This window comes from Charadrius vociferus, unplaced genomic scaffold (assembly GCF_000708025.1).
Source record: "Charadrius vociferus isolate BGI_N301 unplaced genomic scaffold, ASM70802v2 scaffold407, whole genome shotgun sequence".
Lineage (NCBI taxonomy): Eukaryota > Metazoa > Chordata > Aves > Charadriiformes > Charadriidae > Charadrius > Charadrius vociferus.
Window position 1 is genome coordinate 209,352 of NW_009649852.1, and position 15,210 is coordinate 224,561.

General features: G+C 46.0%; 1 protein-coding gene across 1 annotated transcript in view; it reads right to left on the reverse strand.

Annotated features, from left to right (window-relative positions):
* Nucleotides 1–15,210, reverse strand: part of GDPD5 (glycerophosphodiester phosphodiesterase domain containing 5) — a 124,707-nt gene that overhangs the window by 17,329 nt on the left and 92,168 nt on the right. The window contains exons 8-9 of the mRNA XM_009890984.1: nt 5,017–5,099; nt 954–1,104 (exon numbers count right to left, since the gene is read on the reverse strand). Of these exons, the coding sequence (XP_009889286.1) occupies nt 954–1,104; nt 5,017–5,099 (234 nt within the window). The remainder of the gene's footprint in view (nt 1–953; nt 1,105–5,016; nt 5,100–15,210) is intronic.

The following is a 15,210-nucleotide window of genomic DNA, read 5'->3' on the forward strand; positions in this document are numbered from 1 at the left end:
CAACCACATCTGCAGGCCAAGCAAGTGTCTGTGTAGCAGCACGTGCAGCTGGAATACATAGACATCCCCACCACATTGGCTCAGATCAGAACAGCAGTGAAGCTACCGTGATCTCAGGTTTCCACCAAGAAAGCACCCAGGGAGCTTCAAGCAGGCATGTGAAAATAGTACCTGAGCTTGCATCACTGAGCAATGGTCTGTGTAGCAGCACGTGCAGCTGGAATACATAGACATCCCCACCACATCAGCTCAGATCAGAACAGCAGTGAAGCTACCGTGATCTCAGGTTTCCACCAAGAAAGCACCCAGGGAGCTTCAAGCAGGCATGTGAAAGTAGTACCTGAGCTTGCATCACTGAGCAATGCCTCGGCCAGCCATGTTCCAGCTTGTGTGAGTGTACCAGAGTGCTGCAGCTCTCCTTCCAAACCACAGCTATTGCTCTCCAAGAAGGTTACAGCCACTGGCCAGAGAACAGCTTGGCAAAAAGAAATCCCACCTGCAACCTGGCTGCACGCCGAAGGGTCAAAGCCCATCCCACAGCAATTTTTCCTCCCCTGGACTTCAGAGGCTGAATTTCTTGCTTTTTCTTTGTAAAGACAATTGTCTCCAAAAGTAAGTTAAAGAAAAAGGAACAGTATATAACATGCTGTCTTTGCTGCTCTCTTTATGACCACGTTTGCCCTCCTGGGGGTCCCGAATTCCTTTGTGGTTTCAACCAGGCATTAAGGCCTCTTCTTCCAGGTGGTGGAAGAGGCACAGAAATACAACATATCTTTTAGATCAATTGTAAATTTAGTAGAGGACAAAACTAAATGTGGTTCGTGGTCTAGCTGCACTTTAGACCACTCCACCAAGGAGTTGGATCTACACATCTCCACTTCAAAGAGGGTTTAGGCATGAGCTTTCATCCCACAGCCATGGCTCCAGGACACCTTCTCCATGGCCATACGCACCTGTAGGAACCACTCTCCAGCATTGAGCTTTTCCAGGTCAGTCCAGTTGAACATGGAGGAGTGCTCATAGGCCCGCTCTGGAAACACTACCTCCACGTTTGTTGTTCTCCTGAGTGTCTTGTCGTGCATCAGAAACGGCACTCCATCATAGCTGCAAAGACAGACATAGGCCCCATTATAGGTGGAGGAGTACAACCACGTACACAGTACTAGAGAAATGCCTGTTCCCACTCCAGCCTTTCTCATGGCTTCACATCAAAATCACTGTGAAGATCTCAACCAGCTTAAAACATCCCCAGCATCTCCAAGACCCATTGAAATGAGATGTACCCAGAGGAAAAAGTCTCTTAGATACCTGCTAGATGTTTGCAGCCATTCAAATGCTGACATAACCCTATTCATCCTCCCTCCCTCCTCCCCACTATCCCCTCAAAAGTTTCTAGAGTGCCAAACTCGGGTAGCTTGGAGAAGAACACCTACCCCGAGTGCTCATAATAACCATAGCTTTCTGCAAAGTTTTTAAGTTCCAAACAACATCAGAGGTTTCCCATACCCTGTATAGGCAGATACACATACAAACTATTCTCAAATTATTAATAGTAGATGATAAGTAAGATTTTTCAAAGGCTCTCAAGACTATAGGAGAACTTAACATTCATGGGCTTTCAGCAAAATGCAAGGGTTGCAAGCTACCAAAATTGCTCTGAAATTGCCTTTTCCAATTAAAAATTGGTTTCAGGAAACAGTCATGCTCACATGAGTTAGGTTCATCCATCTTAAAGAAAACCCGCCTCTCACATGAAACTAAAGAGCCAAAAGCATAACCTTTGGTTTTTAAGCCACCTAGATACTACAGAACAATGGTTCTGGAAAACCTAAAAAGCTCTTTAAGCTTTGTTCCAGCCAAATTTTCCGTGATTGGATGAGTGGTAGCACCACACAGGGCAGCGAGGGTTTCTATCAAGGGCAGGGGGACAGTTGTCTGCACTCAGAAATCAAGATAAACCCAGCGCAGCCAGGCCGATTCCAATGACCTTTTCCAAAGCAAGGAGCCCATCTTCATAATAGGAGACTCAGATAAAGTCTGGAAAGGAGACGGGGTTAAAATAAAAAACCCCTTTGAATTAGGATACGACCCAGAGCACTCACCCCCTAGAGCTAGAGGGAAAACAAAAAACAATGTTAGATGATGGAGCAAATGCTGCCTCAGCTTCACCGTTGCCTGCAGAAGTCCGTTCTCACAAAGGTCGCTGGCATCTTTATTTGCTAGTTCTAGTGTGCACTGTGCCAACTACTTCCCCCTCCGCAACCCAAAGGAACACGCTGACACAGCGATACCACGCTCAGCAGCACACTACGCTGCTGCAATCAGAAGTGTTTTTAATAAATATAGTTTAAAAAAAAAAAATAAGAAAAGATGCTAAGCAACTGCAGAATTAAGAGTGTGGAGTGTTTAAGGGAGATAAGAGCTCAGGTCTTAACATCTCACAGCAGAGCATCATCAGATACTGCTAAGCCTTAACCACAGCGTGGAAATCCTACAGGGCACTTAACATTCGCTCCCTCCTGTCTAATCCTTCCCCTTACGGAGTCACTCAGCACTACCCAAGGCTAACCACAACGTATTAGCAAGCACAAGTTTGAAAAAAAATAATTCAGAGACAGAAATCAGAGCTTTAGAAGAAGAGATGTGGGAAGAGGTAGAAGATTAGAGAGGAACACACAGTGGTACTATGATCCTGCTGCTTGAAGCAAAGTTGGCTTTATAACCAGGGCCACCCAGTTTGGGGTGTGTAACGGAAAGGGAGCAGGATGTGATAGGTCTGAGTGTATGTCCAAGCAGCCCACCCACGGCTGATACACGCCTAGAAGAACATGAAAACATCCCAAGTGGAGTGGACCCATCCAGCCACAGGTACAAAGAGCACCTTTCCAAGGGATAAGGACAGCAGCGGGTGCTGTGCTGCAAACCCTTCCCAAAGTCATTGCCAGCTGTATTGATAGCTCGCTTTTTGGTCTGAAGGTCACTGGAGACGTCTTTTGTAAAAAGAGACTTGGGTCTCCTAGAGAGGCCCTCAGATAACGCAGCCAATTAAAGGCACTGTTTAAGCTGTGGGATTCTTTGAGTGCTCATCTGCGATGGCTGATGAGTGGCAACATGGAAAGCTCTTGCAGCTTTTTCCAGCTCTCCTCCTGCTCCCAACAGACCACCTTTCTCCTTGGCCAGTGCCAAGGGAAGCAACTGACTCAGCCACCACATGAGCCATGTTCTCATCTGTGAGTTGGGACAGGCATTTTGTTGTCCCTTCACAACAGTTAATGAACTGATTTTTGAAATAATTGCATCACGTACATCCCAGTTTATACTTCATCCTTCCACAGTGACCTTCCACTCCCTGTGGGGGAAGAAATTCCTTTAGTTTTTATATCATTTGCTCTCAAACAATTAGGGGAAGAAGCAGCAGCAGGACCCTAACAATTCACCTTCAGAAGCCCATCTTCTGCCAGGCAAAAATATCTATCCATCAACACCAACCTCCAAAGCGGTCGGGACAAAAGAATATATCAGCTTTGAGTCCTTCTCGTATTTATTACTGGAACTGAGACAAACTGAGGGATCACCAAGAGAAGGCATTACTGTTCCCTTCATGCCAATTCTGCCCTCTTGCACATCTATGTACCTCATGCAAAAACCACAGTTCAGAAAAGGAACAAGAATATTAAAAACTGATCATGCTCCTGGACCAAAGCACGGTTTCTTTAAATAACCCTCTCTAAATCCACCTTGTCAATTCAGCTCAACGTTTCAAGGAATGGCTTTTTGTCAGCAGTATCACCGAGTTCCTCCTCCCCCCAGCACTAGTGACACTTGAGGGATGGGAGGAGGAGGAGGAAGGGCTTACATCCGGCCCGCTAAATTCTTGTGACAGTTTTGCAAGGCTGGTAAAAACCCTCCTGAAGACTTGCAGTGCAATGAAGTCAGTTCAGGACCTCCGCTCTCCCTACACCTCGGGCGTCCCAGCAAAAGTCACATTTAAGCAGTTCTGTCTCTTCCCAAGGCCAGATGACTTCGAGCCAGGCTAGAAGCCAGGTGCTGTGTTTCACTGCAGTACAGCAAGCTCTAGGAAGACCCACAGTCTTCCTGCAAATGAAGATTAGTTTCAATTCAAAGGTATCCAGGTTCCCCCACCTGGACAACTTCACCTTTAATCAAACAATTAGAATCATAGAATCGTCTAGGTTGGAAGGGACCTTTAAGGTCATCGAGTCCAACTATCAACACTGCCGAAACCACTGCTAAACCATGTCCCTCAGCACCACATCTACACATCGTGTAAATCCCTCCAGGGATGGTGACTCCACCACCGCTCTGGGCAGCCTGTTCCAATGCTTGGTAACCCTTTCAGTGAAGAACTTTTTCCTAATATTCATCCTAAACCTCCCCTAGAGCACCTTGAGGCTGTTTCCTCGTCCTATCACCTGTTACTTGAGAGAAGAGACCGACCCCCCCCTCGCTACACCCTCCTTTCAGGGAGCTGTAGAGAGCAAGAAGGTCTCCCCTCAGCCTCCTTTTCTCCAGGCTGAACACCCCCAGTTCCCTCAGCCACTCCTCATCAGACTTGTGCTCCAGAGCCTCAGCAGCTCCATTGACCTTCTCTGGACATGTTCCAGAGAAGGACACGCTCAATGTCTTTCTTGTAGTGAGGGGCCCAAAACTGACCACTGCACTCGAGGTTGGGCCTCACCAGTGCTGAGTACAGGGGGACAATCACTGCTGTGGTCCTGCTGGTCACCCTGTTGCTGATACAGGCCAGGATGCCATTGGCCTTCTTGGCCACCTGGGCACACTGCTGGCTCATCTTCAGCTGGATGTCTACCAATTAGTAGCATCTGTGGATTACCAATGGAGGCAGCTAAGAGTTATCAGATATGTTCACCTCGAGAGCCCTTTCCAACAGAAAAGGGCGGTAACAACCAGACACACACCAGACAGGAAAGACCCACCAGCATGGTTTGGGCCATCCACAGAGAAAGTCTCAGACCAACCAGCACATTGGCTTACCTCAGTACGACATCAGCTTGGACTCCATACATCTTCTGCTCCACTGCCTTCTGGAAGGACATCAGTGTGTTTTCTGGTGCCAACTATGGGGATAAAAATGAGCAATGAGAAATTAGTAGTAAGTGGAAGTGTTTACAAAGTAGTGTCAGTGAGGGTGCTGGAAGGTTTAGAGATATTAGGCAGCAAAACCAATTTTGTTTTGCAGATTACATCACGTTCAGTTACACTGGAGTACCAGCATCCCCCAGGCAGAATTACATCTTACTGAAGTCTGAAGGTGACCGATACATTTGTCTCCACTGATGGTCTTTCATACACAGGACAGAGTTCAATGCAGAGTTATTGTGATCCGCAATACCAGAAACCGTGCTAGCTCAAGGTCTGGTAAAAAATTAGTGTATGAGAGATTTGGTCAGCAGCGTGACCCACCCAAACAGCGGGGGTTTGGATCTGGAGATCCCCACAAAGCGATTGTTAATGTGATGTCAATTCTCTATCCACAGGTTGTACCTAGAGCTCTCTAAATCACCTTAACAGTTTTTCATTCTCCTACTTCTCTATGCAAACAGTGATAACATGACCATTATAGAAAGAAGAAAGCCCATAAACCAGCCGACTATCCATACCATGGAGAACAACTAGACCACAGGTTCTATAGCACACATTTTATTGAATAAGTAGATGTGGAAATAAAGTCATTATTAGTCTAAAAATCAGTTGGTTTCTCTAACGACAAATGTTCCAGTTAGTTTTAACAACAACTAAAAAAATAACCTTAAGCCTAGAAGATTTATCCCTATGGCTACCACAGATAAGGACTCAAATTTTATTTCAAATCCCTTCCTGTTGAATGGAGCAGGTGGTAAGAGAATTCAGGTGTCTTTGAAAAACAATACAGCGTGAAGACAAACACTTTGTTTTTCTACACAACCTGTACAGTATAGCAAGTCCCAAAATGTCCATAAATCAACAACAGGCAAATCAGAAAAAAAATATAGGCAACTGCAGGGAGAAAACCTGGCAGTTTTTCTGCACTGAAACATGAAGACATCAAAATAAAGCTATTTTTAATTTTTTTTTTTTTTCCCCAATTTTGCTTTCAGGTTTAGAGCACCTGTAACATCCTGTTTTTCCACTCGTCTCGTAAGTTTCCATCAAGACACAATGAGCATTAACAACCCATGATTTTCAAGAATTACTCAGGGTTTGGAAAAAGGAATAATTTATTTTAAAGGCCTAAATGCACCATACCAGCAACATACCTGATAAATACCGAAAACTGCTCAAGAGCTTAAGGTGTCTCTGAGAATCATTGGTTTTCTTATTAGCTTATCACCTTACATGCTCAGGTCAGCAAAGCTTTAGGGTAAAATAATTAGACCAGATGTCAGCACACAACCTTCGCATAGCTCCGGTATCTCTCTTCTGAATTCCTCTGGCTCAAGCCAGGCATCAATACCAGTTCATTTTTTGTTTGTTCAACACAAGCAACACAGAGGTAGGTTATCGTCCTAAAAAAGCTCCCAATCAAAGCCTGATTTGTCTAGGAGAAGACAGAAGCAACGCCCCCATCACAGCCCAGCGCTGGGTCATGCAAGGTCGAGCTGAAAGAGCTTTTTGCAATATAGTCACAATGCCCAGAGCTGTCAGCAGGGAGCAGCAGCCACATAAAGATCTAGAGATCCCATTGAGGCAGACCTGCTCCATCTCCTTGGGTTGCTTTCAGCATCTCGGCTTTCCCCCTCGCAAGTAGCTCAGGTTTCTTCAGGATAACACTGCAAGGTGATCCTCTCTGTACAGAGTAAGGCTCAATATTTGCTTTCGGAGACCGCAGCAATCACAAGGAAATAAAGTGGAGACAGCTGAGCTAGAGAAACCTAAGGGCAACTCAAGACCACCAGCCTGAGTCAGGAAGGGTTGCTGGGTGGATGCCATGAGCATCCCAAGCTCAGGATGTGCCACCACATCAAGCAGCAACTGAACCCCATGCCCCTATAAACAATCTCACCAAGGATGCAGACACGCAAGGAATAGAAAAGCAAAGTGTGTTGAGCTGTAAATCTTCTCTCAGGCTAAGGGAGACTGGAAAGGGCAGGTTGGACTACGTCCAACTAAGTAATCAATGTAAAACCGGACACGGGTGGGGTAACACTGCTGTTACCCACCTACACAATGAAGAGCTCATATTGCACGAATCAGGGCTAACGAAGGCAAACAAGCATGGCTACAACAGTATTCCACCCCTGTAGAGGTGGACCAGCACAACCAAGGTCTTCTCATGTCTTACCTGTACACCAAACTCTGGCACAGCCGAATTCTAACCCAGAGAGGGCAACAAGCTCTGTTGTTTGAGAACGACCTTGTGCCCAGGTGGCCAAGAAGGCCAACAGCACCCTGGCCTGTATCAGCAATAGTGTGACCAGCAGGACCACAGCAGTGATGGTCCCCCTGTACTCGGCACTGGTGAGGCCCAACCTCGAGTGCAGTGGTCAGTTTTGGGCCCCTCATTACAGGAGGGACATTGAGGTGTTGGAGTGTGTCCAGAGAAGGTTAACGGAACTGCTGAGGGGTCTGGAGCACACGTCTTATGAAGAGCGGCTGAGGGAACTGGGGGTGTTCAGCCTGGAGAAAAGGAGGCTGAGGGGAGACCTTCTCGCTCTCTACAGCTCCCTGAAAGGAGAGGGTTTAGAGGGGAAGGGGTCTGTCTCTTCTCCCAAGGAACAGGTGATAGGATGAGGAAATGGCCTCAAGGTTCTCTAGGGGAGGTTTAGGATGGATATTAGGAAAAGGGTCTTCACCGAAAGGGTTACCAAGCATTGGAACAGGCTGCCCAGGGCAGTGGTGGAGTCACCATCCCTGGAGTTATTTGCAAGATGTGTAGACGTGGTGCTGAGGGACATGGTTTAGTGGTGGTTTTGGTAGTGTTAAGTTGATCGTTGGACTCGATGACCTTAAAGGTCCCTTCCAACCTAGACGATTCTATGAAGATTAATAATGCTTCTTGCCTCTTTCCAGTATTTCTGTTTCTGCAGGGCCATATTCAAGCTTTGCTTGGACATCAGCCCTCCTGAGATGCAGCTGGTTTGAGATGCAGGGGAAGCTTTAACCGAAATGACAGGGGACCCCCAGCCGTCACTGCTGGAAGCACTTGAAGGAAACACAGAGTCAAACATATCTGAGGTGCAAGTCAATATGAAAGAGCTTCCATCAGCTGGACTGGGGAAAAGTAAAATTAGACAGAGCTGAGACTGCACACAGAGGCCATAGATGAAAACCAAATAGGAAAACAGCCTTTAGAGATGGTATTTTTCTTTGCCAGACTGTATAAATTTGGCCATGAAAAGATAGTAGTAAGGTTGGTTCATGCATCTTAGGAGTAGAGCTAAAATACAGGTTGCAGTGAGCTAAAACTTGAGATTTTTCTGTGAGTTTTAAAATTTGGCACACTGTGACCATCCCATCCTCAGCACTCAGACAGATGCCACTGAGCTTAGTGCCATGGGGAGACGATCTCAGCCCCAGGATTGGAATATCCCAGTCCTGCCTCATCTCTAGCCTACAGAGATGCCTGTAGACCATGCTTTGCCCTTTGAGAAGGGCAAAACTTAACTGGATTCCACCAGGGCTGCATGCGGCTGCTCAGATATGAAGCACATCCATTCCTTTCCCAGGAACTTGATCCCAAACACAAGTTAAATAAACTCTCAAAACTCCGGCCAGAACTGTGTTGAAAACTGCAGCTGTGCAGAGGAAGCAGCATTTTAAAATTGTTCTAAGGACACTTAAATTCCAACCATCCATATACACACTTTGAAGCTGTAACGTCATCTTCATCAAAGCACTGCTAGAAGTGAAGAGCATCCTCTTGAAGAGCATCACAGATGGATGAACATCCCCGGCTGCTCTGAATCAACAAACAGCATGGACGTCAGCCGAAGCGCTCTCCGTACCACCATGCCCCACCATGGCATGTGCTGGGTAGTCTCTATAACACTACAATGCTGCTACTTGACAGCCCAATTCCCTCTATGTCAGAAGCTCTTGAAAAGTAGATTATAAGCCTTCCAGGCAAAGACGTCATCTTCCTGTGGTGGGTAAGCTCCTAACCTGGCCAGAGCCAGTCACCCCGATATAAATAATTGCATCTCCAAATGAGTCCATCATCGAGGCAGAAAGCTGTCCTCCCCTTGTTTCTAAACCTCAAGGTCGATTCTAGCCTGGAGGGGACTGAACAAACCACTCACACCAATGACATAACCCAGTAAAGGTCAACCAGAAAGCCAGGAAGGCAAATTTAACCCTGTCCCCTAAAACCAGGTGCTGCCTATTCCTGAAGGTTCCCCTGGCATCACTTTGGAAGCAGGATCTCTCTGTGCCAGGAGTTCATACTTCTTACAACTTGAGGGTTTTTTGTGAAAAGAGAGAATCTAAGTAACATATATTTCCATCATCCCAGCTTGTCTCTGACTACCATCAAGTAAGAAGGAGATGAAGCCCCAAATTCAGCATGTTTAGGGCAGAGATGCATCCAAGTGGGACAGTTGCTGCTACAGAAATTTCTTGCCGAGATTAGTACCGATTTTTTTTTTAAAAAAGGTATGACCGCAAAACTGCAAGAACTAAAAAAAATGCATCATCTTTCTGCTTATATTTCCCCATCTCCCTCCAGTTTCTTTGATGGGTTTTCCTCCTTGATACAATACACTCCAGCACATTATGTTTAAAACCCTAATCCAGGTTTGCAGTGATCCAGTGTAAAGGGATTTCTTCAGAAACGAGTGCTGATGTGAAGGAAGCCCTGGGGCACAAAGCAATGATTCCACTACAAAAACTTCTGTGCTATATAAACCATGCCAACATCCACAGAAAAACACAGAGAGGCCCCACGCAGGGTTTCCAGGAGCTGTTCCTTCTCTTCACACTTGTGCCATAGGCTCATCCCTCGCAAAAATCAGGCTACTATTGATTTCTTCCTGCTACAGAGACGCAGCAAGTAATTTCTAGAAAATTACCCATGAATGAACTCATTTTGACTATTTTTGTGCTCAGGAGTCAATTGCAAATGCTTTCAAGTGGAGTCAAGAGCTTTGGACCTTCCTTAATGAAGATTGTGAAAGCGTGCTAGTTAGAGCAGCGCAGCTTTGCTACAGTCGGACATCACTACGCTCTGTTTTTCCCCTAATTAGCCACCTTATTGGGCCTTCAAAAATAAAAAACCACTGCGTCATTTGCATGTTGGGGAGGCTAATGAAGAGGCTTGCCCAGAAGAACCAAATTTGTTCCAAAGTGTAACTGCGGACCCTGCATACCTCTGGCATCGTGCCCTGTAGGTTGTGATCTTTGCTTCGTCAACAAACTTAAGGATATTTTCTCATCCTTTTGGAAACATGAGCATTTTTTTTTTTTTTTTTACTTTTCCCTCCCTTACCTCTTCTTTCCAATATCAATCTCCTCATGGGCCAATAATTGGACTAAAATCACGAGGCACGATACCCGAAAAATGGTATTTTCCTGTAAATAGATGCCCTTTGGAAGTTCCCTGTATGGGGCTTAGTGTGGGATCTGTCACTACATTGATTTCAGCATTAGTGTCCCATCATGTCAGGTCACTATAAGGCAACAGCAATACTGTTTAAAAAATGAATTAAGATGTATCTTTAATCCATAGGAATTCAAGGTATTTTTAGAAAGCATCCATATCCAGCACTTCTGGAAAGAGCTCAGCTAGACAGAAAGGAAGGGAGAGAGAACAAAACAAAACAAAAAAAGGATTGCCTTGGACAACAGGATAAACTCATAAGCAAAAAGTCCTTAGAAATTTGATAACTAGATATAGGAGATGAGACCTCATTGTTGCTGCACTGCACATACACAAAAAAGAAAAAAAAAGCCAAAGCTTGATTTAATGAAAGACTACCTAACCTTACGTAGAATTATTTTGATGAATACAAGCCTTTCTCCAGGTCTGACAGAAGATTCTAATTGTGATTGTTCGTTACTATTGATCGGACCTAGCAGACAGGTTAACTGGCCATATTTTTAACAGGTAGCGGTGCGCAAGACATACAGCAAACCCAACACTTCTTGATTTCAGCAGCCCAAACCAAAGCACTTCAGAGCCCTTTGAAAACAAAACCATCCCAAAGAGGCGGTGGCAAAGTTTTGGTACCCAAGATAAGATGAAATAAAGGCCCTCAAAACTACCAAAAAACCAAAACTGTAAAACCATAGAAAGAACCCACCAGTTGTTCTTCATTAGGTGAAACCTTTCCAATAAGCCACAATCCCAACCAGAAGTCATCATTGCTGTTTCTATTGATAGTTGGCACAAGATGACAGAACAGCATCTCTGTGAGAACACCAACATACCTCGGAGGCTTCACCTTCAGCTGTCAAAAAAAAACCCCTAAACAACTAACTCCACATGTGCAAGGCCATATTTGCTGGAATCTTCCCAGGAACAAGACGACACACTCCCTGTTGGGGCAAAACATTCCCTTGCAGTAACCCAACAGGCAAATCCTGAGCGCAATTAAACATTGGCTGCCCACCAAAGTACTTTGTCCCAGCAATAGGTACTTTTCCACTCCGGAGTTGTGCAAAGCCAGTGAGTCAGCACCGCCGAAAAATGCTCCTCCCGGCACGGTGCCTGCACTCAGCAAGGAGGTGGACATGGTCTTGCCACACAGGAAGGAGCTCGACAGCATGAGCTCCGCACGCTTCGTGGCACACGGGCAGCTGTTTGGGCACAGTCTCAGTGGTGTTAAGACATGCCGAAAACCAGCTGTACGGGTGGTTTGCCAAAAGCATTTATTTTGATGCTATTTGTAGCCTCCAGCTCTGAAAACAAGGGCTGTTCTTGCCTTGCTTGGATGATTTCCACGGGTTTAGCCTGATTGGTTTTAGACCCATCACTACTTTTCCGGTCATAGTAACGGGAGGTGAGCTTCCAGGCTTCATGAAGATTTCCAAGGAGACAGATACAGTTCTTGCTCAGATAAATCCTTGCTATTATTAATCCTTTGGGTGATTTACCTACAGTTTGAGATCACAGATCATCATGATGAGCCTAATTATAAGAAATGTATATTTAGGACTAATAACCTAAAAGCAAGTAGCATTGTGTTACGCACAACACCTTCTTCAGATCTCAAAAGCGAAGACAACCTGCCTCAACCTGAAGCACCATCTGAGGAAAGACTTCGGGGAGAAGACTTTAAAGGGGCAAACAGCAGCAGGAGTCAGTGGATGAAGTTCCTCATTCCTATCTCAGATTTGGTCCCAGCTTTTACCTGGTTTTTACCTTGTTTTGGCTTATCCGCAGCATAAATGGTATATTTACCATCACAGGGAAAAGACAGTCAAGTCTATGACCATTGGAGACAAAACACAACTAGATTTCTGCAAGAATAAAGAAGATGGAAGACAACAGTCATCTGCTTATAAAACCATCTGAAAAACTTAACATATTAACATGCAAAATTTACAGAGAACCCCATCTCATGTTTTAGGGTATCAGACAATTCCTGTACCCAGCAGGACCAAACCCTTTCAAACCACCAGACATCAAGTGAGGGCTGGAGCCCTCATTTCCCAGCACATTGCTGCCACAACCCTGATGCTCTCCTGACGGCAGTCCAGGAGGACAGAAACAGATCTGGAGGCTGAATAATTCATTTTAAAAGGGCCTTTGAAAAGAAACCGATTGATTAACTAAACGCCTGCTAAGAGAAAGGGTTTTCAGATAGCACCCTGATGGGAATGGACATTTCACATAGCAAAAAGTAGGCATGGCTGGATGACATTTAGGTGAGTGAAGGTGAGAAGGGTTACACAGAAGAGCCTTTCTAGCAGTCAATTAATGCTCATGGAGGAACAGGATGATACCAAAGGGACGTTGCTTGGAAGAGCACTACTGCTACAGACAAATGGTCAGCCAGTGTGGAACCAGTAGCTCCCCTGTACTGCAAAAAGCCACACATCATCTAGGTACAGATACCAGGATGGTTTCTGATTTTCTCTTGCTACTTAAAATCCAAAGACTTTCACCCCTTCTGCAGTGTTTCAAGACAAGTTATATGAGCCATATGGCCTCTGTTCCTCTTTTTTTTTTTTTTCCTCCACAGAACAAGGACAGCTGCTGAGTCGCACTCACTCAAGGCGCTAAAAATGCTGTTCTTAAAAGTCCTAAAGGGACAAGAGAAGAGAGACAGGGTGTGTGCATGCAGGGAGGAAAGCAGGCTCTGGAGCACAAAGGAAGATCATTGCCCCTGTTTGAGGAACAGGCTGCATGCACTGATGGATCAGCATCCCTCAGTACTGTGTCCCTCAGGAAGTGCACACATCTACAGCTTTCCTGGAAAATTCTCCATTTCACCACCTTTTACCCCATATACCATATGCCACGTTCCAAACAAATCCTTTATTTCAGGACAACAAGTGTTTTGAGCCACCCCACAGATCTCCTTTGCTGGCTTTTGTCAGAAAAGGGCTCAGTTGTATTTCTGTCTTTCTAGTATAAGAGCACTGGATGTGCAAATGCAATATTACAGATCCAGTCCTGCCAGATAGGAGAAACGACGAGTTATCAGGTCCTACCAGAGGGCATGCTTGTCTTCCCAGCAAATCACATTTGTCTTGCTTCAGGAGATTTGAAGGCAAATATTGCATTGCTTTTTATCATCTCCAGTCCCACTAGATCTAGTCTCACCTCAGGTCCCAAACTCCCAGGCTCTGCAGACTTTTTGATCTTGACGTTGCCCAAGGGAGGCTGTCTGTGTCCTACAGCCCAGTCTCCAGACTCTTCTCCAGGCTATTTCCTCCTCCTCAAATCCACTTAGCCATTTCTCCAAACTAAATCTACATAAAGTTGGGCTCAACAGCAAAAGTGTAGCAAGCAGCCCTGTGAAACAAGACCCTATTAGCCGAAACGCCTCCTGGCAAGGCATTAAAATCATTAGTTTCCAAGTAGATATGACTTAGTACAACCTGAGGACTTGCACTGTAGGTGGACCTCTTCAAACTCAGGGTGTCACGTGATATAGTGAAAAACTGGGCATGGATGGAAGTCCAGAACAAGGTCGTGGTCCTCATCTGGGTCAGGGCAATCCCAAGCACAAATATAGGCTCGGTGGGGAATGGCTGGAGAGCAGCCCTGAGGAGAAGGACCTAGGGGTGCTGAGTGACCAGAAGCTCAACATGAGCTGGCAATGCACAATCGCAGCCCAGAAGGCCAACCGCATCCTGGGCTGCATCAAAATGAGGGATTGGCACATCTCCCTTATGAGGAAAGGCTGAGAGCACTGGGACTCTTTAGCCTGGAGAAGAGAAGGCTGAGGGGAGACCTGATTATTGCTTACAAGTATCTAAAGGGTGGGTTGAAGGAGGATGGAGCCAGACTCTTCTTGGTGGTTTCCAGTGACAGGACGAGGGGCAATGGGCACAAGTTGGAACAGAGGAAGTTCCGTTCCAACACACGGAAGAACTTCTTTACGGTTGGGGTGACAGAGCAGTGGCACAGGCTGCCCAGGGAGGGGGTGGAGTCCCCTTCTCTGGAGGTTTTCAAGACCCGCCTGGATGCAGTCCTGAGTGATGTGCTCTGGGCAATCCTGCTTTAGCAGGGGAGTGGGACTGGGTGATCTCTAGAAGTCCCTTCCAACTCTGAAAATTCTGTGATTCTGTGAAAAGAAGTGAGGCCAGCAGGTCAAGGGAGGTGATTCTTTCCCCCTTACTCTAGTGACAACCCACCTGGAGTACTGCGTTCAGCTCTGGAGGCCCTAACATAGGATAGACAAGGACCTCTTGAAGCAGGTCCAGAGGAGGGCCACAAAGATGATCTGAGGGCTGGACGGGGCTTGGAGCAAGCTGGTCTAGTGGGAGGTGTCCCTGCCCATGGCAGGGGGGTTGGAACTAGATGATCTTCAAGGTCACTTCCAACATCAACCATTTTATGATTCTATGATCTTTTTTATCGCATCTCAGCTTTGCAATTCAAGGGCACAGTCAGAGGACACCCAGCAGTTGGATAAACCTACTGCCAACTCATCATGGGACATGCAGACTATGGCTTGGAGGTTGGAACAAGGCTTGCTAGTCTCTGATCTTGCTTCTCGCAGGCTTCAGAGAAAACCATCTGCTGTTAACAAGCAGCCAGCTCTGCATATCAGGGAATGGCGAAGGGGGAGGGTGCACCCT